The sequence below is a fragment of the Panthera leo genome, chromosome B3, assembly GCF_018350215.1.
Source record: "Panthera leo isolate Ple1 chromosome B3, P.leo_Ple1_pat1.1, whole genome shotgun sequence".
Lineage (NCBI taxonomy): Eukaryota > Metazoa > Chordata > Mammalia > Carnivora > Felidae > Panthera > Panthera leo.
This window is the reverse complement of record NC_056684.1, coordinates 118,806,386-118,829,666: the sequence shown is the minus strand read 5'-3', so window position 1 is coordinate 118,829,666 and position 23,281 is coordinate 118,806,386. Positions and strand designations below refer to the sequence as shown.

Here is a 23,281-nt window from a genome sequence, read left to right as displayed (position 1 = left end):
CCATCTTGGTCCTTGAGTGTCCAACTCTTGATTTTTTGGCTCAAGTCATGATCTCATTGTACATGGGTTCGAGCCTCACATTGGGCTCCATTCCGAGAGTATGGAGCCTGCTTAGGATTCTATCTCTCTCCTTCTCTCTCTGCCCCTCCCCAACTTGTACATGTGCACACACACTCTCTCTCAAAATAAATAAATAAATAAACCTAAAAAAAGCACCACTTTAAATATACAAACTGTTTTGTTCAAACTGTCCTCTTTTTTAAATTTTATTTTTATTCATTTAAATTTTTAAAAATTTCTTTATTTTTAAGAGAAAGAGCAAGCAGGCGGCAGAGAGAGAGGGAGAGAGAATCCCAAGCAGGGTTCGAACTCACGAACTGTGAGATCATGACTTGAGCTGAAACTAAGAGTAGGATGTTCAACTGACTAAGCCACCCAGGCACCCCTTATTTTTTTATTTGATACAGAGAAAGAGGGAGAGACCCCACGAGTGGAGGGAGAGGGGCAGAGGAAGAGAGAGACAGAATCTTAAGCAGGCTCCACACCCAGTGTAGAGCCTGACTTGGGGCTCGATCCCATGACCCTGGGATCATGACCTGGGCCAAAACCAAGAGTCAGACTCTCAACCAACTGAGCCACCCAGGTGTCCTCAAACTGTCCTCTTTTTATTCTTTTCATTCCTAATTCTTACAGATTCCTATCCTTTCCAATGGGTGCATACTCACACACACACACACACACACACACACACACACACACACAAACATTGCATTGTAAAAGCAAAATATGGAGTATGGCTTCTTTTAAACATAACCATATTTTGGCTATATCCAAGGATATTCACTGCAGTATTCTTAACTGTTTCTTTGTTTTATTTAAGAAACAAGATAGTGATTTCAGATGTTTTTTTCAATATATGAAGTTTATTGTCAAATTGGTTTCCATACAACACCCAGTGCTCATCCCAAAAGGTGCCTTCCTCAATACCCATCACCCACCCTTCCCTCCCTCCCACCCCCCATCAACCCTCAGTTTGTTCTCAGTTTTTTTTTTAATCTTTTTTTTTAAATTTTTTTTTAACGTTTATTTATTTTTGAGACAGAGAGAGACAGAGCATGAACGGGGGAGGGGCAGAGAGAGAGGGAGGCACAGAATCAGAAGCAGGCTTCCAGGCTCTGAGCCATCAGCCCAGAGCCCGACGCGGGGCTCGAACTCGCGGACCGTGAGATCGTGACCTGAGCTGAAGTTGGATGCTTAACCGACTGAGCCACCCAGGCGCCCCTGTTCTCAGTTTTTAAGAGTCTCTTATGCTTTGGCTCTCTCCCACACTAACCTCTTTTTTTTTTTTTCCTTCCCCTCCCCCATGGGTTTCTGTTAGTTTCTCAGGCTCCACATAAGAGTGAAACCATATGGTGTCTGTCTTTCTCTGTATGGCTTATTTCACTTAGCATAACACTCTCCAGTTCCATCCATGTTGCTACAAAGGGCCATATTTCATTCTTCCTCATTGCCACGTAGTACTCCATTGTGTATATAAACCATAATTTCTTTATCCATTCATCAGTTGATGGACATTTAGGCTCTTTCCATAATTTGGCTATTGTTGAGAGTGCTGCTATAAACACTGGGGTACAAGTGCCCCTATGCATCAGTACTCCTGTATCCCTTGGGTAAATTCCTAGCATTCACTGCAGTATTCTATGTATTAGCAACATCCATCAGTAGGGAAGTGGATAAATAACGGTTCTTTTTTGGGTGACATATTTTATAGCAGAAAAAAATGAGGTAGGTGTATATGGTATGGAACAATTGCTCCAAGATATACTATAAAGCATAAAAAGCAAGTTGCAAGGTGGAGTGTTTAAAAGGAAAAGATGGGGGGTGCCTGGGTGGCTCAGTGGGTTAAGCGGTCGACTTCGGCTCAGGTCATGATCTCCCAGTTTGTGAGTTCGAGCCCTGCGTCGGGCTCTGTGCTGACAGCTCAGAGCCTGGAGCCTGTTTCAGATTCTGTGTCTCCCTCTCTCTGACCCTCCCCCGTTCATGCTCAGTCTCTCTCTGTCTCAAAAATAAATAAACATTAAAAAAATAAAAATAAAAAATAAATAAATAAATAAATGGAAAAGATGGGTGTGTGAGTGTGTGTGTGTGTGTGTGCGCGCGCGTGTGTGTGTGTGTGTGTGAGAGAGAGAGAGAGAGAGAGAGAGAGAGAGAGAAAGAGAGAGAGAGAAGAATCACACACAGAAATCTGCATATACATAAAATATTTCTGGAAAGATTCCTAAGAAACCATGAATGGTAGGGGTCTCTGGGATATGAGACAGACTTGTTTTTCATTATATGCCTTATTATCCCGTGTGAATTTTTTTTTTTTACCATGCGTTTTTAACTCTTTCTTTCTTCCTTTCCTTCTTTCTTTCTTTCTTAGTACTCTCTACGCCCAATGTGGGGTTCGAACTCATGACCCCGAGATCAAGAGCCGCATGCTCCAGTGACTAAGCCAGCCAGATGCCTGCATTTTTAAATTTCTCAATTAAAATCAGTTAACTGGTACTAAAAAAATAATAAACTTAAAAAATAGTTAACTAAAACCAAACTAAACAGTATAGCACGGGCATTTTTTCCATGTTACTATATAATACATTTAGCTCTCCTCATTGCCAGGCTGTTCAGGTATTTCACATGTATTAACTTACTATTTCCCACAACAACCCTCAGTTATTATTCTATTTCACAGATAAGGAAACTGAGGTACCTTGCCCAAGATCACACAGGAATTTGAACACTTGTAACCTGACTCTGAAGTCCATGCCCTTAACCATCTTGGTGATGACACTGTTCTCTTGTTAAGGGCTGCAAAGCATGTTCTACAAAGTGATTGTGTCACACTTTATCTAACTGCTCTTCCTTTGATATGCATTCTGGTTGCTTCTAGGATTTTGCTATTATCTACCATGCTGCAGAAACAGCCCTGTGATTAACTCTTTGTGCTCTTGGGTCAATATATTCATAAGAGTGCAGTGAAACCACTGCATCATCTGAAATTTGATAGTTATTGCCACATCACTTCCCTTTGTTTTCCTTAACCGATTTGGTCTTTGCTCTGCTCGTCTATGTATAAGAATGAGGAAGTAGCCCAGAGGTCCAGTAGCTAGAAAAAGGGGACGCTCAGTCCTAGTGGAAAAAAGTATGAACAGAGACACTGACCTGTGTGTTTTGTGAGGTTAGGGGTTGTCTAACTGATCTTTGTTCAACAAGTATTTATTGTGCCCGTACTGAGTGCTTTTACACAAAGGAAGCAGAGTCAGGGCGGACACAACAGGCCCGTGGTCCGTGCCTTCATGGAGCTGACAGTCTGTGGAGAGAGAGGCATTAATGAAGCAAACACACAGAGTGAAAAAAACAACAACAATGCTATAAGGAGAAAAAATGGGGTACTGGGGGAGGGAATAATGGAGTCTTTCTTTAGAGGGGGCAGTTAGGAGAGGAACTTCTGGGGAAGAGACATTACACTGGGGACAGAAGGAAGAGTAGAAATTAACAGAAGAGTTAAGGGGAACAGGGTTGTTTCCTGGCCCCTAAAGAAGTTGGAGTGGTAGGTGGGGCCAAGGCCCTAGAGCCCTTTGAAGCACTGAGGTCTGAGTGAGGTGTTGATGTAAAGGAGTTTACATTTTTGCAGATTCCCTTTGCTGCTGTGTAGGAACTGGATTAGGGCAGCAACAAGAATTTAAGCAGAGAAACCAGTTAGACGGTTGGCCTCAGGTGGTGGAGGAAGAATCTATAGGTTAAAAGAGTTTCAAAAGATGCATCTATCAACTGCTATGTGTGGGCCTTATTTGCATCCTGATTATTCTTTAACTATAAAAAAAAATCACAGCTATAAGACAATTAGACACGTGATCATAGTATATTTGATATTAAGGAAATATTTTAAAAATTTTTAGGTGTTCTGTCAGATTTCCCACTATCCCCACTTCAGGATTTAAGAGTTGGAAATTACCTAGTAGATAATTTAGAAATGTAAACTAATATATTAATTTTTAAAATTTTTATTTATTTTTGAGAGAGAGAGACAAAGTGTGAGTAGAGAAGGGGCAGAGACACAGGGAGACACAGAATCTGAAGCAGGATCCAGGATCTGAGCTGTCACCACAGAGCCCAACATGGGACTTGAACCCACAGACTGCAAGATCATGACCTGAGCTGAAGTCAGACGCTTAACCGACTGAGCCACCCAGATGCCCCTAAACTAATATATTATTAAATCCAGTTGATACTGGAACAATCGATCCCACAACCCTGGGGTCATGACCTGAGATGAAATCAAGAGTCAGATGCTCAACCAACTGAGCCACCCAGGCACCCTCCCTTGTTATGAGGCCCAAAAAGTCAATACTGTCCTGTTTGAGAAACCTTGCTGCTGTAGGTCTTTGTCACCACACTTCATGAAGACACTGTAATTGTCAACAGGTGGGCCTTCCAGGTTGACCAACAGCTCAGTGAAGACAGGTGATGCATGTGTCTTGCTGAGTTATTGGCATATAGCTTACACTTAATAAGGATTGAAGGAAGACAGGAGGTTCATCCAGATTCAAACTTAGGGCCCTGTGAGATCAAGCTGCTAGATTTATTTCTCTCTCTCTCTCTCTCTCTCTCTCTCTCTCTTTTTACAGTGTTATAGTTCCAGGTGTACAATGTAGTGATTCAACAATTTCACACATCACCTACTGCTCATCAGGACAAGTGTACTGTTTAATCCCTATCATCTATTTAACCCAACCTCCCATCCCCCCTCCCCTGTTAACCATCAGTTTGTACTCTACTGTTAAGGGCCTGTTTCTTGGTTTGCCTCCCCACCACCCCCCCCACCCCCCGCTCTTTGTTTTGTTTCTTAAATTCCACATCGAGTGAAATCATATGGTGTGTCTTTCTCTGCACGCTGCTTGTTTTCTTGATATATTTCCCACCTCCCTTTGGGCACAGTAGTAATAAGACAACAAGCATTTGGTTCTCCAACATTTCACAAATATTTATTAAGTACTTACTAAGTATTGGCAGTGTTCCAGATACTAGGTATATGGAAAGGAGCAAGGCAGAGTCCCTGATCAAATAAAGTTTATTCTTATAGGTGAAGACAAACAATAAGCAAGGAAACAAGATGGCTTCAGTGATAATTATAATGAAGAAAATAAAAGTGGGGCGCCTGGCTGGCTTAGTCGGTAGAAGATTCCACTCTTGATCTTGGGATTATGAGTTCGAGTTCCACACTGGGCGTAAAGATTACTTTATTTTTTTTTTTAATTTTTTTTAACGTTTATTTATTTTTGAGACAGAGAGAGACAGAGCATGAACGGGGGAGGGTCAGAGAGAGGGAGACACAGAATCTGAAACAGGCTCAAGGCTCTGAGCTGTCAGCACAGAGCCCGACGTGGGGCTCGAACTCACGGACCGCGAGATCATGACCCAAGCCGAAGTCGGCCGCTTATCCGACTGAGCCACCCAGGCGCCCCAAGATTACTTTAAAATGAATGAATGAATGAATGAATGAATACGTGTAATGGCAATAGGGAATGATGGGGCAGGAAGACATATTCTGGGTAGGGTGAGAAGGTGACATTTGAACTAATTTTGAGAGCGAGCCATCCATGGAAAAGCTCGGGGCCAGGGCAATTGCACTTGGAAAGACGGTGAGATGGAAACAGTGGCCACTCCATGAAGGCATAAGGGAAAAAGCCCGATCACTTACACCACCGCAACGTAGGATTTCGTTACAACTGCAATCCGGAATCCTGATTTACTGTTAAAATACCGCCGCGGTTTCTTTGGGAGAATGTACGACACATCTATATTCTGAGTCTAAAATACTTGTCACAAAACAGTCACACTTCTTGGCTACTTCTTGGCAAAAGGGAAATCTTCCGGATCCAGCAGGGGGCGCTGTAAAGCGCTTGCTCCACAGAATGTACCTCTCAGCACTCTTTGGTTCTTTTCGAGGAGCGGGTCGCTTCCGGGAGCGGCCGCAGCGCCCGGCTCCTTCCTCTCTATCCGCCCGTCTCCGTGGTCGCCATGGCCCCTCCCCTCTTCGGCTAGCCGCGTGCTCTTTGCACTCTTTCCGAAGCCCACTCTGGGGCCGCGGGGCTCCGGCGGAGGGCGGAATCCGGCTTATGGCGGTCCCGGGGCCGGCGGCCGGGGCTGGCGCCAGGTGAGCAGGGCGGCCGGGGAGGAGGGCCGGGCTTCAGGGTGCCCTCCCCGGGGGTAGGTGAGGAAGGGGCCCCGCTGCCTTCCGCCCTCGGCCAGGTCCGGGCACAAGAGGAGCTTGCGAGGGGGCGCCCACCCTCCCGCGATCCGAGGCCTCCTCCAGCACTCTGTGGGATCCTCTCCCTCGGAACTGGCTCCCCGCCCCCCCCCCCGCCCCCCTAAGAACTTCAAGTGCACAGAATCGAATGAATCGTCATTCTCAGTTCTTGGCACACTGTGGTCCAGTGTAAGCCCCTCTTGTGTTCTGTTTTTGTATCTTCCTTCGTTCCTTATTCTCAGTCCCATTTCACCCCCCTTCTCAGACGCCCCACTCTGGTGTATTAAAAGAGTGTTTGTACAGCCCAGTGTATACAAGTTTGCGTATTTGTTACCTTGAAAGGTATATAGTGGTTTTGAATTCCATAAGTTATAATATGCTGTGATTTGTTTTTAAACTTTTGTACTCAACGTAATGCTTTTAAGATCCTATGTTCAGTAGTAATCTAGTTTTCATTTCCCGGGGCTGCATGAAATGCTGCTCTACATACTTTTAGACCGCATTTTACTTACATATTCCCTTAGTTTGCTTCCAGTTTTTAACCACCGCAAACATACTGGCGTTTGTCTCCTTGTGGATATGGGTGATATTTTTCTGGATTATCCACCCCCCGGGTAGGATGCTAGGTCATACCTACATCTGCAAAATTATTCTCTGGAATGGTCACATCAGTTTATACTTCCCAGCAGCATTGCATAAAGGTTCTGACTTCTTCATATCCCCGCAACGTTTGGTATTGTTTGATTTTCTAATGTTTATCCATCTGATGGGTTGTAAGGTGGCATCCCCTTGTGTTAATTTTCATGTATTAAGCATTTGGGTTTCCCCTTTTCTGAATTGCCTGTTTGTATCCTTTTCTCACTTTTCTTTTTCTTTTTTTTTTTAAATGTTTATTTTTGGGGCGCCTGGGTGGCTCAGTCGGTTGAGCATCCGACTTCAGCTCAGGTCACGATCTCGCGGTCCGCGAGTTCGAGCCCCGCGTCGGACTCTGGGCTTACGGCTCAGAGCCTGGAGCCTGTTTCGGATTCTGTGTCTCCCTCTCTCTCTGACCCTCCCCTGTTCATGCTCTGTCTCTCTCTGTCTCAAAAATCGATAAACGTTAAAAAAAAAAAAAATGTTTATTTTTGAGACAGAGAGAGTGCCAGCATGAGCTGGGGAGGGGCAGAGAGTGGGAGATACAGAATCTCAAGCAGGCTCCAGGCTCCGAGCTGTCAGCACAGAGCCCGCCCAATGCGAGGCCCGAACTCAGGAACCGTGAGATCATGACCTGAGCCAAAGTCAATGCTTAACCGACTGAACCACCCAGGCATCCCCTTTTCTCACTTTTCTATGGATTTCCTGTTGTCCTGACTTGTAGGAATTCATTGTATGCTCTAGATTTTGATTCCTTGTTGGTTTTACACTCCACACACACCTTCTCCAAGTCTTTTAATTTAACCCATGGCACGGTGTTGAGCAAAAATAAGTCCGTTGGGTGCCTGAGTCGCTCAGTTGGTTAAGCATCCAAGTTCAGCCCAGGTTCAAACCCCGTTTCAGGTGAGCTCAAGCCCCAATTCGGGACTCTCGCTCTACCTCTGTCTCTGCCCCTCGTGGAATTCTCTCTTCCTCTCACTCTCTGCTCCTCACACTCTCTCTCTCTCTCTCTCTCTCTCTCTCTCTCTCTCTCACACATACACACACACACACACACACACACACACACACACACACACACACAAGTAATAAGTGCATTCGTTTTCCCCTTTATAAAAATTTGTGGGTCTGGGGTCTTATTTGAGGAGTATCTTCCCACTGTATCTTCATTAAGATGTTCTGCAGTTCCTTCTATTAACTAAATAGAATTGCTTTTCACCTTTAGACTTTCAATCCATTTGGAGTTTTTAAATTTTATCTTTCTAAATGATGTGAGGTAATGACCTAAATTTTCCTCTGCCTTTTTCAATTATAGCTAATGAATTAATAATTAGAAGTTAGAGAGCCTTTGGAGCATAGTTAAGAGCTCACTTTCTTGGACCTAGGTGGCCTGTATCCAAACCCTAAGGCTGCCACTTACCAGGTGGGTGACAGGGCAAGTTACTTACCCTCTTTGGCTTTAGTTCCTCATCCATGAAATAGGATGTAGTTTCCATCTCTTAGGGTTGTGGCAACCAAATGAATTAATACATGTAAAATACATGGAGAACAGTACTGGGCACATAGTGTTGCTTACTGAGTGTAAGCAGGTGTTCATATCAATATGTCATTTCTTGTGACAGCCTCTATTATGTGCCCATGTAAACATAGGTCTGTTTTTTCTTTTTGGTCTCTGTCCCATTGGTCTTTTTGTTCCTGTATTAAAACCACAGCTCTGCAATATGATTTGTTTTAATAACTGATGGTTTGAGTCTCTTCCTCCTCCTTTTCTGTCCTTTACAATTGCCCTCAGCTATTCACGGGCCTTTATATTTCCTTATAAAGTTCCTCAGAGAAGTTCTGCTTGTGATTGGTATTATACAGAATTAATAGGCTACTTCTGTTAGAAATTAGGTCTTTATAGGGGCACCCGGGTGGCTCAATGGTTAAGCGTCCCACTTCGGCTCCGGTCATGATCTCATGGTTTGTGAGTTTCAGCCCCTGCATCAGGCTCTGTGCTGACAGCTTGGAGTCTGGAGCCTGCTTCAGATTCTGTGTCATTCTCTCTGTGCCCCTCCCCTGCTCACGCTCTGTCTCTCTGTCTTTCAAAAATAAATAAACGTTAAAAAAAAAAAAAAGAAATGAGGTCTTTGTATAATTAAAAAAAAATTTTTTTTAATGTTTATTTTTGAGAGAGAGAGCACGAGCAGGGGAGGAGCAGAGAGATAGGGAGACACAGAATCTGAAGCTGGCTCCAGACTGAGCTATCAGCACAGAGCCTGACACGGGGCTTGAACTCACAAACCACAAGATCGTGACCTGAGCCGAAGTCAGATGCTTAACTGAGCTACCCAGGTGCCCCTATCTTTATAGAATGTTAAGTCATCCCAGCTCTATCTAAGTCTTCTTTCACATCCTATGACAGAGCTTTCTGTTTTCTTTCAAAATGTATTTTTTTTAAATGTTTATTATTTTTGAGAGTGTGTGCTTGCACACACGAGCAGGGGAGGGACAGAGAGAGAAGGAGAGAGAATCCCAACGGGCTCCTCGCTGTCAGCACAGAGCCTGATGAGGGACTCCCATCTCATGAATGTTGAGATCATGACCTGAGCCGAAATCAAGAGTCGGATGCTTAACCGACTGAGCCACCCAGGCGCCCCTCTTCCAAAATGTCTTATATACTCCTTTTAAAAGTTAATTTCTGGATATTTTGTAGTTGTTTTAAGGCTTTTCTTTTGTAAATGACATCTTATTTTCTTTATATTTTCCAGTTGGTAATTGTTGGTATAGAACACTATTGAGATTTGTATGTTAACCCTATATCTAGCTGAACTCCTTTTATTTCCATCATTTGCCTATTGATTTGCTGTTTGTTGGGTAATTGATCGCATTATCTGCAAATAAAGACCATTTAATCTCTCCCCTTTTAATTCTTTTATCTCATTTATTTTTCTTGCTTTATTGATCTAACCAGAACCTTAAAATCCTTGATGGGCTTTCTTGTCATGTTTGGGACCGTATAGAGGATGTGGCTAAAGTTTCTTCATTAACTGTTTTTTAGCTGTAGATTTTTGGTAAATAACCGTTTATAGCATTTACCAGCTTACAGAAATTCCTTTCTCTCCCATCTATTCCTCACATTCTTGCTGCCTGGCCTGGACCCCTCCATAGAACAATGTAGAGAAATTTGGTAACCGCTCTCTAAGGCTTAATGGCTGTCTTAGGTTTCTCTCTGCTTCTCTTCTTCAGGCCCAAATTAGATCTGCAATTTCTCCAGCGGTTCCTGCAGATACAGAAGGTTTTGTTTCCCTCTTGGTCATCCCAGAATGTTTTGATGTTCCTGACCCTTTTGTGTGTGGCCCTACTGGGTGAGTGAGTGAGCCCAGCTTGGAGGGGGCTTTGGGGTTCCTTCTCTCTGGAGAGTTGATGAGGCAGGTGTTCAAGGGGAAGCCTCCCTTCTCGTTTTCTCATCCTTCATCATTGATTTCTGACTCCTTTCCCCACCCCAGAACAACTGGTGATCTACCAGGTTGGCTTGATCCCAAGCCAGTACTATGGGGTCCTGGGAAACAAAGACTTGGATGGGTTCAAGACCCTGACATTCCTGGCTGTCGTGCTCATCATTCTCAACTCCATGGTAAGGTGTTCTCCGTGTGTTTCTCTTCTTCTCCAGCCTAGTGTAAGCAGAATGCCCAGTGGGACTTAGCCACCAGGAAGCAGGAATCAAGCTGTGAGAGGCGTGTTCCCTCCCTTTTCTGGGAACTGGAGTTCAGAGCCCTGTTCAGGGCATTGATCTTGCTGTTGGGCCTAATTCCTCAGGTGTTTCAAGCTTCCAGGACTAGGCTGGGAGGTTCTGGTTAAATCGGTATTTAGCAGAAATTATCTTGTCCCTTCCATTCCCGGGACTCTTGCTTCAGGGAGCTCAGAGCACTTGAAATTGGGGATCAGCAGCTAGGGGGCTGCTGCTTCTCTGTGGGGCTGAGGCCATGGTTCAGCCTGGCACCATGTCACCTCCCGGTACTTGCACCTGCGGCTTTCCTGCAGGATGGCCTCCTTCCCTACCCTTGTTCCCTCGGTTAATGCCTGCTCACTTTTCAAGGTTCTGCTGTTGTCACCTCCTTCAAGTCCTCCTTAGCATTCTCCTTCATGTTTTGTCCACCAAACCCTGCCCTCTTCTCTGCTTAACTAATACTTTGAGTTAACCTCTGCTGTAATACTCCTCACACCCTTGTCATTGTTTTCTTGCTAGACTGAGCTCATTGTCATTGCCTCAGGCTTAGCGTGTAAGTGCTCCATCAGTGGTGAACAGGGAGAGTCAGGCCTCCGCTAGGACTCAAGCCTGATGCTCTGTCTGCCTGTACTACCTGCTTTCTTGGGGAAGTCACTTCTAATCACACTTGGGGCACTTTTGATGGGTCTTCTGGAAGGAAACACCTGTGTGTACATAACCCTGTTCTCAGCTTTGGGGGACGGAAAAGTAAGAACATAAATGGCATAGAAATACCCTCCCAGTCTCCAGAAGCTCACCTGCTGTCAGCATAAGACAGAACAATTACTGTCTTGGCTTTGATAAGCCCTTTAGTGCTTCGTGAAGGAATGAGCACGGGAGGGAGGGAAGAATCCCCTGACTTGACACTTGAAACAAGCAGAAGCGCTGAGTGGACAGAGAATAATCAGAGTGGGCTGGGACTGGTCAGCAGAGGCCTTCTGCCGGCCCTGAGCTTCTGGCTGAGGCTTGCAGTAAGCCATCTCTCCCTCTCGCTCCCTTCCTCTTGCTTCCCCCGCTGCACAGCTGAAGAGCTTTGACCAGTTCACCTGCAACCTGCTGTATGTGAGCTGGAGAAAGGACCTCACCGAGCACCTTCACCGCTTCTACTTCCAGGGCCGTGTGTACTACACCCTCAACGTGCTGCGGGATGACGTCGATAACCCGTAGGCGCCCACTCTCGGTCCTCCCTACCATCTGCAGGGTCCTGTCGGGCTGGCTCAGCCCTGGAGAGTCCCTACTGCACGCCCCTGAGAGCTCATCCACAGTTAGGTGCAAGTGTTGATAAGCACCCTACGGGAAGGAGACCCTGGAGGATCCCTGGAGGGGCTGCAGGGCTGAGAATAGGGAGCTAAAAGATAGGAGCAGCTCCCTTTTGTCCGTTTTATATCCTGCATTTCCAAACCAGGCACCATCCGAAGAAAGTGCCCTCGGGAGCAGCACAGCTCTTGGATTTTCAGCAGTAGAAAATTACTGCTGCCTAGGATTCCGTGTAAGATTTAGATCTTCATTCTGTCCCCTCCCAGTTTATAGGCCTTAGTTCACTGAGCCCCAGGTCCCCTTTCTGGGAAATGAGGATGATAGTTCCTATCTGAAGAATATCTCAGAGGATTGTCATGGAGTGCACATATGTGGTACATGGCACATGACCAGGGTTCCAGTGTGAGTTCGCTCTTGTTATTTTACAGGTGAGGAAACTGAGGCCCAGAGAATGCAAGTGACTTGCCCAGGGTCATGTCTCTCATTGGAAATAGGAATCAGTGTGGCCCCCCGGCGGTGCAGTGGGACCTGAGGAGTCCCTCCTCATACTCATTCCCTCTCCACCCACCACCCTCAGGCACTTTCTTGCTTTCCTCAGCCTAAGCTGAGCTTTGCAGCAAAGATTCTTCGGATGCCTGTTGCCTCTTTCTCTTCTAGGCTTCTCCATGGCTCACCGCATATGAAGCCTCTGTAGCCACATAGTTAAAATGGGGGAGGCTCGGGCTTGCAGAAGAGATTGGGAGGAGCTAGATAGACGGGATAGCTTTTCTGCTCATCCAGAAACTCGGCTTATCCACCCTCGTGTCTTTCTCTGGTGCTGCTCAGGACCCTTGGGTACTGGACCTTTCAGTTGCCACTTTTCCTGAGGGGTAAACTGAGGCACTCTAAGACGCCACTCTTCAGAACCCCGTTTAAAGGTCCTGAGGGTCTCGGTGCCTCTAGGAAAACCAGTGCTTATCTGGGTCCATCTTTCCCCGGGATCGTAGCTGACAGTGCCGAAAGGCAAGGTCAGGATGAGAGGTAACCGGAATCTGTCTCCACTCTCTCCACCTTCTGCCCTGCTCCCTGGTCCAGTTGCTCTGTGTTGTTGGTTCCAGGGACCAGCGCATCAGCCAGGACGTGGAACGGTTCTGCCGGCAGCTCAGCAGCATGGCTAGCAAACTGATCATCTCGCCCTTCACCCTCCTCTACTACACCTACCAGTGCTTCCAAAGGTGACACCTCTCCTCCTCCCCCAGCCAGGTGTTTCCCCCGAGGTCACTCATTCACACAAATTCTCCCAAGTCCGGGCCTTCCTTCCCTCCTACCTGTAGCCCAGGAAGCCTTCCTCTGTCCTGTGCTCGCCCCTCTGCCCTCCCTTGAGACGTGGCATTTCAGTGTCACAGGGATCCTGGTACTCTGACCGCCTAGATCAGGTAGCAAATGCCCCCCCACACAGGAGCAGAGGTCCCACAGGACTGCTGGCTGAAACTGGACAACTGGTGCCTGAAAGTGAGCAAGAATCAGGGCTGAGCCCTGCAGACATACGTGTCTCACACACACACACACACACACACACACACACTCCCCACCCCCACCCCTACCCCTCTGCTTTTCAGCACAGGCTGGCTTGGGCCTATGAGCATCTTCGGGTATTTCATTCTGGGAACCGTGGTGAACAAAATGTTGATGGGGCCCATCGTGGCAAAGCTGGTGCAGCAGGAGAAGCTGGAGGGGGATTTCAGGTATGTCTCTCTTGCTTGAGGTTCCTGGGCTGAGCATAGTGGCTAAAGAATGAGACCTAGAGTAAGACAGCCTCATTCAAATCCCGGCCTGTGCTAGTTACTAGCCACGTGCTCTTGGGTGAGGTCTTGAACCTCCCTAAACTTCAGTGATCCCATCTCTGAAAGGGGTGATACCGTTGCCTGCAGAGAGGGTGGTGAGGAAGATTACCGAGATGATACATGAGAAGCACCGAGGACAGCGTCCGATTGGCCATCATCATCCCTCGGCCTTCTCATGTGCTTCTGTTCCAACCTCCCTGGTTTGGTTCAGCTGATGGATCCAGCCCCCGTTCTTGCTTCTCGGGCCCCCCTCCTTCAAGTTGGGCCCTGGGAGGCGGTGGTGTGGGCAGGAATGCACCTGTCCTCTGGGGAGCTGAGGAGCTGCCCTGTCTGCAGGGCGTCTGTCACCCCACACAGGTCCTGGGATTCCCGCCTTATGACAGCTCAGGGAAGGGCTACGCCAGGACGGCCACAGTTTTGAGGTGGAGCTGGGTTCCTCTTGGGAGGTCTTAGTCCAGGCCTCCGAAAGGAGAGGGGCCAGTACTGGCCACTGTCAGCACACGTTTCCCTTTGGTCTGCGCAGGTTCAAGCACATGCAGATCCGGGTCAATGCTGAGCCTGCTGCTTTCTTCAGGTGAGTCAGGTGGGGATAGTTCCCTTCTGCCTCATCAGAGCTGATAGAAGAGATGGCAGAGAAGGGAAGACGAATTGTACAGCCCTCCCACCATCACTGAGCCTAGGGGCCGAGTATTTCCATTTGGCTATGACCCTATCCCCGTATCTCTCACTGACCTTGTCGGCCTCATCCTTATGTCCAGGGATTTTTGCTTCTGAAGCTGGTCCCTTCTAGTGGCCTAACATGGGGCCTAAATTTGTTCTAAGAATGAAATGAGTGAATGCTTCACATCTTGGTGAGGATTGTAAGGCATTGCCTCTGCCTTTGTCTTACCCTCTTTAAAATGGCTTTCTGCCACTGCCTGATGGCTGATCAAAGAGTCAAAGGCCAATCCTTTGTCTCTGTAGCATAAAGAAGGAAAGGGAGCCTCAGGAGATCAGGAGACCTGGTTCTTCCACTGTTCAAGTGGAACAAAGAGTCACCTGGTCTCCTGACAGCAGCATTGTGAAATTTCATTCCTTCCCTCAGGGTCAGGGCAAGTCCCTGGGCCTTGCCTCCTGGTGGCCTTTGGAATCGTTGTTTGGACTAATAGCTCAGGGCCCAGAGGTGTTCGTGGAAGCTGCCATTGAATTATCTGGATCTCATTGCCCAGGGACTTTTGCACTTGTCCAGCTCTGCTGAAGTTTGTAGCAGCCACCACTTGGGGGCGCCAAGGATACTAGGAATCTGCAAGGTGGGGTTGGGTTGTGTGGTGGGTAGGGCTGGGCCTGTGCTAAGTTGTTTTTGGATTCTGCAGCCTCTCAAGAGGCTCTGGGGAAAGCAGGTTGGTTGTTGGAGCTCTGGGTGGCTTCCAATGGCTTCTCTGTCCCTCTGACACTTTCCACGTGCCAGGTGGAGAATGCAGTGTCTGCCTGTCCCCCCTGAACTGGGAGCTCAAGGACAGGGACTATTTTATCCACTTCTTTATCTCACTGGCTAACTAGCACAGGGCCTGCCACATAGCGACTACGTGTATATTTGTTTAGCAATAACAGCTGTTATTTATTGAGGGCCCCTCTTATGCCTGGCAGTGTATGTTTAGAAATTCTCACTTTGACTTGTTATGTAGGTGCTATTAGCTCCATTTTATAGAAGAAGAAACTGAGATTCTGAGGCTTAAGTAACTTATCAGCGTCACCCAGCTAGTAATTGGCCAGAGCCAAGATTTGAACCAGCTCTGCCCAATCTAGAGTTCATATTCTTTCTGCAGACAACACTATGTTGAGAAAACGAGGCAATGAATGGGTGTTAGTAGCAGGAAGGGTCTGAGGTGAAGACTATTTGAACAGGCTTGGTCCCTAAAGGAGCATGTGATATGTGATGAGGGATGGAGGGGTCCCCTGGCCTGGAGTAAGGCTCTCCAGGCCCCGTGGACACCCCAGCCTTTCTCGCCAGAGCTGGGCACGTGGAGCACATGAGGACAGACCGCAGGCTGCAGAGACTCCTTCAGACCCAGAGGGAGCTGATGTCCAAGGAGCTGTGGCTGTACAGTAGGTGGAGGGAGCCCCCGGAGGCAGGAGCCACAGGATTGGGATAGTCCCCTTCCCTTCCCACACCTCCCTGCTTTCTCTCTGCACGAATCACTTTGCTCTGATGAAGGAATTAGCCACAAGGAGCCACTGCCTTTGCCATGAGTACCTTCGGGAGAATGAGGATCCAGGGAATAGCTTGGCCCTGCTTGGCTCTTCCTCCCTCAGAGCGCATGAATGGTTCCTGCGTCTCTCATCCTGGGGGTTTCTGTCTTCCACAGTCGGCATCAACACATTTGACTATCTGGGCAGCATCCTGAGTTACATTGTGATTGCAATCCCTATTTTCGGTGGTGTCTATGGAGACCTGAGCCCCGCAGAGCTCAGCACCGTGGTCAGCAAGGTGAGAATCCCCTCTGCTGACCCCTCGTGCCATCCCCTTCAGCCAAGTGCCCAGGACCTCAGAGTCCAGGCCTTTGATCAGTGCTCCCTGTCCTGTGCAGAATGCCTTTGTGTGCATTTACCTCATCAGCTGCTTCACCCGGCTCATCGACCTCTCCAGCACCCTCTCAGACGTGGCTGGTTACACGCACAGGTGAGGCTGCGTCAGGCCCCTCCCCACGTCCTGAGCAGAGCATGTGCCACTTGGAGAAGTAGCTGAATGAAAAAAAGGAACAGAAAAACCATATGCTAGCGGGTGTGAGAGAGGGAGACTAACACCTTCACCTGGGCCTTCAGACCCTCCTCAGATTTTCATTTCTTGCCCAGGATCGGGGAACTTGAGGAGACCCTTCTGGACATGTTCCCGAAGTCGCACGGTGGTGAGATCCTGGATGAGAGCGAGTGGGACATGGACAGGTGGGTGCCGGCCTGGCAGGGTGGCACAGCGGTTGAGGGGGCAGCTCTGGGGGTGCCCAGTTCGGGTTCGCCCTGGAGCCCTGCTCTTGCCCAGCCGTGCAGCAGAAATGTGCGGAGCAAATGAAGGAGATCGCTGCCTCATGCCCGACACGTTACACATGTTCACAGTTAGTGTTGCTGTTCTGGCATCTGTTGTGCGCACACCCGCTTGGGCCTGTGAGAACAAGACGAATCTGAGTGGTACCCCTCCCACTGAGCCCCGCCACCTACCCCTTTCCTCAGGGCATGCTTGTTCCCCTTGCCTCGCTCACACCCACACGTCTTTATTCGTGTCTCCTTGCATGCCCGGTGATGTTTCTGACCTTTCTGTGCAACTGAGGATTTGTTTCATGTCCTCGCTTTTCCTGATCTAATTACTTAACTGTTCTTCTGTGTCTCAGTTTCTTCATCTCTGTAAGGGGGACAGTATCTGAACCTTCCTCTCAGGGTGCTTGCAAGGATTAGAATCACAGTTCACAGAAGGTACTTGAACAGTGGCCACAGAGAAAGCTTTCAGAAATGGAAACAGCCTGAATTTCAGGGACCACACACAACTCTCTCCTTAGGGACTAAAGCCTGAGCTGTTGCCCTGTTCAGAATTCAGGCTTCGTGCACCTCTGGGCCTCGGGCTGGGGAGATGGGGCAGTGGCCACAGGAGACCAGAGGTGCTGTTGTCCGGGGGAGATGGGTGTCTGCGCAGACCCAGCAGCTCCAGATACCTTTATGACCACCATGCCCATCCTGTCATAGCTCCTGGTTACACGTGCTATGAAAACCCGCTCGTCTTCTAGTTAGACAGCTTCAGCCCTGTGACCCTGAGGGAGTTACTTAGCCACCTGACTTGCTTTCCTCATCTACCAGGTGGGGGTAAGGAGTCACGTGCGGGGCTTTGTGAAGCCTGGAATAAAGGAGGTGCCCCCAGCCCTACCTCTGTTAGTCTGCTAGGGCCGCCCTAACGATACCATAGGCCAGGTGACTTATCCAACATTTATTTCCTCGCAGTTCTGGAGACTGGAAGTCCCAGATCAAGTTATTGCCTGGGTTGGTTTCTTCTGAGGCTTCTCTCCTTGGCTTGCAGGTCTGTCTTCTCCCTGTGCCCTTTCCTGGCCTCTTCCCTGTGTGTGAGCCTCTCCCTTTTCTTTTCTTTTTGTTTTTTGTGTTAAATGTTTATTTTTGAGAGAGAGAGAGCGAGCACGCAGGGGAAGGGCAAAAAGAGAGGGGGACAGAGGATCCAAAGCAGGCCACGAGCTGTCTGCACAGAGCCCAACGTGGGGCTCAAACTCACAAACCATGAGTTCCTGACCTGAGCCAAAGATGGACGCTTAACCGACTGAGCCACCCGGGTGACCCTCTCCTTCTTGAAATGACCTCAGCTGTATTAGATCAGAGCCCTATCTTCATGGCCTCATTTTAATGCAGTCATTTCTTTAAATACCTTATCTTCAAGTGCAGTTACACTCTGAGGCACTAGGGGTTGAGACTTCAGCATGTTATTTTGAGGACATAGTTTAGCCCATAACCACCCCTCTATTCAGAGGTAAGACCCCCCCCCCCCCCAAGGACAAGACCCTCCCCACTGGCAAAACACACTACTTATCTTCCCCACACTCCCCTCCTCTTAATCACAGGGCCCCAGACTGGCCAGCCGCAGAACCAACGGACACAGCTTTTCTCCTCGAGCGGGTCTCCATCTGTGCCCCCTTCTCTAACAAACCCTTAATCAAGGATCTGAGCCTGAAGATCTCTGAAGGTCAGAGTCTGCTCATCACGGGCAACACGGGCACCGGCAAGACCTCCTTGCTCCGGGTTCTAGGCAGCCTCTGGACAAGCACACGGGGTGAGAACCAGCCCTCCCTGCCTCTGAGCCAGCTGGTGGGATGCGTGTGTGTGTGTGTGTGTGTGTGTGTGTGTGTGTGTGTAAAAATCCGGGTGTTTTTGTCAGGAAAGGAAGTGAGAGGCAGTTACTCTGGGAGATCTCAAAATGGAGGTTTCTGTGGGCTCTGCAGGCTCAGTGCAGATGCTGACGGACTTTGGACCCCATGGGGTGCTGTTCTTGCCACAGAAGCCATTCTTCACTGATGGGACCCTTCGGGAGCAGGTCAGTGTGGAGCCCACTCCTACCCCTGCCCTCGCTGAGGCTTCTGGCAGTATGACGGGTCTCTGCGCTAGAGAGTTCTGGGGCAGCAGGTGGGGTAATAAAATGGCCCCTGCCTAGCAATGCCCTGGCCCTAAGAACTTTCTATTCACATCCGTGGATTGGGCCATTAGAGTGGCTCCTGGGGCAGGTTGGATTCTGGAGGCCCTGCCCCACCATCTGCCGGCTCAACCTCTCCCACTGGACTCTTGGCCCGGGTGTTCCTTGCCGTCCTCAGGTGGAGAGGAGCCTGGCCTTGGCGGTTCCTGGGGCTGTTTCTGAGGGAGGATGGGCTGTGTGCCGCCCCACCTCTCGTTGGCCCTCGTCTCAGGCCTGTGTGGTTTTGTTTTGTCAGGTGATATATCCCCTAAAGGAGATCTACCCCGACTCAGGTGAGCTGGGCCTCGCTGAGACACGTCCTCCCATGTCAGTTGTCCCCACTCTGCCTGGCTGTGGCCTCGCCAGTGCCTTTTGGCAGAGGCTCCAGCAAGGCTGCCGGTATCGGGTTGGTTTTCTTCTTCAACGGCTTATGATTTTGCAAACTCCTCTTGCTTTGTCTTCCTCTCCTTGAGGAGACATGCCCACTGGAGGAAGGGAAGAGATTACTTCCTTCACCTGGCCCTTCCCTTCTGTGTTAAGTGCCATAACCTGTCCCTGCAGAGCCTTAGCCCAGATTCTGGTGCCCCACCCCCCCCCCGCCCCCTTCCATGATGTACCCCATCTCTTCTGGCCACCCAGAAGGAGCTGACTTCTGGAGGAAAGCTTCTCTGTGTTGCAGGCTCTACCGACGATGAGAGGATCGTGAGGTTCTTGGAGTTGGCAGGCCTGGTGAGTGCGGGCAGGGACCCTGAGGTCCAGGCCCACCTGGTAGCACCGACCGCAAGTGCTGGTCCGGCAGAGCCAGCCGACTGGCCTGGGCCTGGGACTGGAAGTCGGAGCCTGGATCAGGGGAGTGGAGTATAAAGTGGCGACAGGAGCTGTGGGCATGTACAGGCAATAAGGGGGTGCGTTCTCTGGAGCGAATTTTAAAATGATTACAAAACACCAAGTAAGTCTGCTTTTTCTTGTCCTCATGCTCCAGCAAATCTAAACCATGCAGTTAACGAGGTATTCCTCTCTGCCTGCGGCAGATTGCTCTCACGGCGTCCTGCCATGGTGCACCGCAAGGATGGAGCTCTGTCTCAGAGATGGGTGGGGTGGGGTGGCAGGAAGCAGGGATGGGCCCTTTCACAGACAGTGTTCCCTCTGGGTGTGTTACAGTCCAGTTTGGTGGCGAGGACAGAGGGTCTGGACCAGCAGGTCGATTGGAACTGGTAAGAAGGGAGTTGGGGTGCTTCAGAGCCATCTCCCCCAAAGACTGGGCTCCAGGTATTTGCTGGCCCATCGAGGGCACGTTCATGGCCTCGAGAGCACAGTTGGGACCTCAGCTCGTGGGCAGCAGGGCTGCAGTGTCGTTGAAGGGAGGAGGGTGCTGTCCATCTGTCTCGGCGCTGGCTCCTGCCATGGGAACCTCTTCTTGCCTTGACCTTCTGTGCAACAGCCAGTCTATATCCTCCTTCCTCTAGTGGTGCTCTCGTTCCCACTCCTCAGGTACGACGTTCTGTCCCCAGGAGAGATGCAGAGGCTCTCCTTTGCCCGGCTCTTCTACCTGCAGCCAAAGTACGCAGGTGAGGCCTGCCCCACAGGTGTGCGTGCCAGGTGCCGTGTGCTCACAGAGGTGTCTGTGCGTGTGTGTTCGTGTATAATTGAGGCGTTCACGTGGCTAGGAGAGCACCCCTGTGCATGACTGGGCATCTCTGTCCCTGCAGGACAGGATGGCCGGGCTCTGCCCATGAGGCAGCAGGGTGCTCTTGGAACCCTCAGGGCGGTTCTGGATGTGCCACCAGTTCCTAAGCATTCTGCCATTGCAGCAGCCGGAGCCAGCCTTGAAAGAGTGTGTGATTTTATGCCCCCGGGCTCTGCGGTCCATAAGGGGGCCACACTCCTCCCCCCAGCTCTGCCTGGAGAGGGATGGCAGGTGTGATCTTCAGGGACTGACATCCTCGGGGGGAGCTAAGAATCCCTGCTTTGAGTGGTTCTAGGCGGAGCTGGTGCTTATTACAGGAAGAGGGGGGATTTTGTCGTGCCGCTGGTAGAAGGCTTCCCAGGTAGAGCCTCGCCCTCTGCTCTTTTGGCCATGCTCTCCCTATGGCAGGGCTCCTGTAAGCCAGAGCAGCCGTTAGCCTTCCCCTGGTCCCAGCCAGAGGTAAGTGCGGTTTGGAGAAGCAGAGGTGGGCGGGGGCAGGACCCTATCTCTTCCCTCCGGCTTCTGCCCTCAGTGCTTGATGAAGCCACCAGCGCCCTGACTGAGGAGGTGGAGAGTGAGCTCTACCGCATTGGCCAGCAGCTGGGCATGACGTTCATCAGTGTGGGACATCGGCGCAGCCTTGAGAAGGTACCCAAGCTCACAGAGATGGCTTAAGGAGAAGGAAGAGCCCAAAGGCTGGGCCTGGCCAGGGGCCCTTCAAAATGGGGAGCGGGGAGGGGCGCCTGGGTGGCTCAGTCGGTTAAGCGTCCGACTTCGGCTCAGGTCATGATCTCGCGGTCCGTGAGTTCGAGCCCCGCGTCAGGCTCTGGGCTGATGGCTCAGAGCCTGGAGCCTGCTTCCGATTCTGTGTCTCCCTCTCTCTCTGCCCCTCCCCCGTTCATGCTCTGTCTCTCTCTGTCTCAAAAATAAATAAATGTTAAAAAAAAATTAAAAACAAACAAACAAACAAACAAACAAAATGGGGAGCGGGGGCAGCAGAGAGGGCAGGGATTGGATGGCCTCCTCTTGTTGTGGCCGGGCCAGCCTGATCTATGCGTGGTGGTGGTCTCTTGCAGTTTCACTCCTTGGTTCTGAAACTCTGTGGAGAAGGAAGATGGGAACTGACCAGAATCAAAGTGGAATGAAGCCAAGGGTGTGGCTGGCCACTGGACGAAGTGCCAAGCTCAGGGCAGATCGGCATCCCCCTGGAGAGACCAGGAGGCCTGCAGGGCAAGGGAGACCCCTGGCCCGCCTCACAGGTCCTGTGCAGGGAGCGCTGGCAGCGAGGGTGTGGCTCCCAATGGGGCACCCAGTGCTGCCAGGCCCCCCAGCTGCCTCAGCCAGAGCTCCCTGCACTCCCAAGTGCTGATTGCTTACAAATGACCTCAGATTGTGTTTTCTAAAGAAAAACCTGAAAGTGTGAGATCTATGAGAAATGTAGGATCAATGTGGAGAGAATATTGGGCTTAAAGTCCAGAGATCCGGAAATCTTTTAAATCCATTAAATTCTGTGGCAATAGATTTTTAACTTTAATCAACCACTTGAATTTTATAACTTTTTTAAAAAGAAAAGATAAACATTTCTTAAAAATTGGAGCTTTCTCCCTTCTCTTTCCTCTTCATTGTAAGATGACCTTTAAATTGAATCCACAGACTTGTATTTGGGAGCTGGGTGGGAAGGAAGTAGCACTCTCCACAGTACTGGAACCTTCTGTGCCTGGTTTTTCACTTCACCCTGTGTCTCCACTTTCCCTTTGCTGGTTGTACCTATAACCTCTAGGGCCCTTCTGTTCTTGTCTTAACCCAAGTACAACTAAATCTCTTTCCCCTCAGTCAGCTAAAATAAGGCGGAGATTTTTCAAAAATAGTCTTTGGTAGGAAACAGCAACAGCCAGGGAGAACAGACAAAACCCAGAGAGCGCAAAATTTTGATAAGGAAAATGAGCCCAAAGTCCTTATTCTAGAACAATGTTCCCCAATGTTGAGTTGTCAGGGCAGCACATTCATAATTTTTGTCAGATCTCTCTATTTCTTGTAGTGTTCATCACTTAATTTTTTTTAATGTTTATTTATTTATTTTGAGAGGCGGAGAGAGAGAGAGAATCCCAGGCAGGCTCTGCTAACAGCGCAGAGAGCTCCATCTCACAAACTGAGATCATGACCTTGAGCTGAAACCAAGAGCCGGATGCTTAACTGACTGAGCCACCCAGGCACTGCAGACGCTTAATATTTTCTGAAATAAGTCACTTTTTGTTTGTTTTTGTTCTTTGGGTTTTTTGTTTGTTTGTTTTTGTGTGTGTAAGTTTATTCATTTATTTTGAGAGAGAGAATCCCAAGCAGGCTCTTTACCAGCAGTGTGGAGACCCACACGGGGCTCAGGCTTACAAACCATGAGATCATGACCTGAGCAGAAACCAAGAGTTGGACACTTAACCTACTGAGCCAACCAGGCACCCCAGAATTAACTCCCTTTTTAAACCTAATTGCATTTTTTAAAGTTTACATTTGGGGGCACCTGGGTGGCTCAGTTGGTTAAGCATCCGACTTCGGCTCAGGTCATGATCTCATGGTCTGTGAGTTCGAGCCCCACGTCGGGCTCTGTGCTTATGGCTCAGAGCCTGGAGCCTGTTTCAGATTCTGTGTCTCT

At 49.1% G+C, this 23,281-nt stretch overlaps 1 protein-coding gene across 13 annotated transcripts; it reads left to right on the top strand.

The window, feature by feature from the left end:
• The first annotated feature begins 5,974 nt into the window (after positions 1-5,974).
• On the top strand, positions 5,975-22,741 carry ABCD4 (ATP binding cassette subfamily D member 4). Of its 13 annotated transcripts, none has more exons than XM_042943778.1 (19): positions 5,978-6,199; positions 10,154-10,272; positions 10,414-10,541; positions 11,787-11,836; positions 13,028-13,144; positions 13,529-13,654; positions 14,277-14,327; positions 15,744-15,838; positions 16,099-16,220; positions 16,321-16,412; positions 16,586-16,675; positions 18,343-18,551; positions 18,721-18,812; positions 19,204-19,240; positions 19,627-19,676; positions 20,109-20,161; positions 20,439-20,515; positions 21,167-21,282; positions 21,711-22,741. In XM_042943778.1, exons 1-19 carry the CDS (start codon positions 6,162-6,164, stop codon positions 21,777-21,779), a joined length of 1,731 nt encoding a protein of 576 aa, XP_042799712.1. In that variant the 5' UTR covers positions 5,978-6,161; the 3' UTR covers positions 21,780-22,741. The 13 variants fall into 13 exon arrangements, with proteins under 13 accessions (XP_042799713.1, XP_042799716.1, XP_042799712.1 ...); XM_042943777.1 differs by having other exon boundaries at positions 11,697-11,836; XM_042943780.1 differs by having other exon boundaries at positions 5,982-6,199; positions 10,129-10,272; positions 11,697-11,836.
• The last annotated feature ends 540 nt before the right edge of the window (positions 22,742-23,281 follow it).

Coding starts and splice junctions, on each gene's coding strand:
- ABCD4 (XM_042943777.1), top strand. CDS start 6,162: ATGGCGGTCCCGGGGCCGGCGGCCGGGGCTGGCGCCAG. Junction 13,145..13,528: donor ACCTACCAGTGCTTCCAAAG/GTGACACCTCTC, acceptor TCTGCTTTTCAG/CACAGGCTGGCTTGGGCCTA. Junction 16,221..16,320: donor TCAGCACCGTGGTCAGCAAG/GTGAGAATCCCC, acceptor TGTCCTGTGCAG/AATGCCTTTGTGTGCATTTA.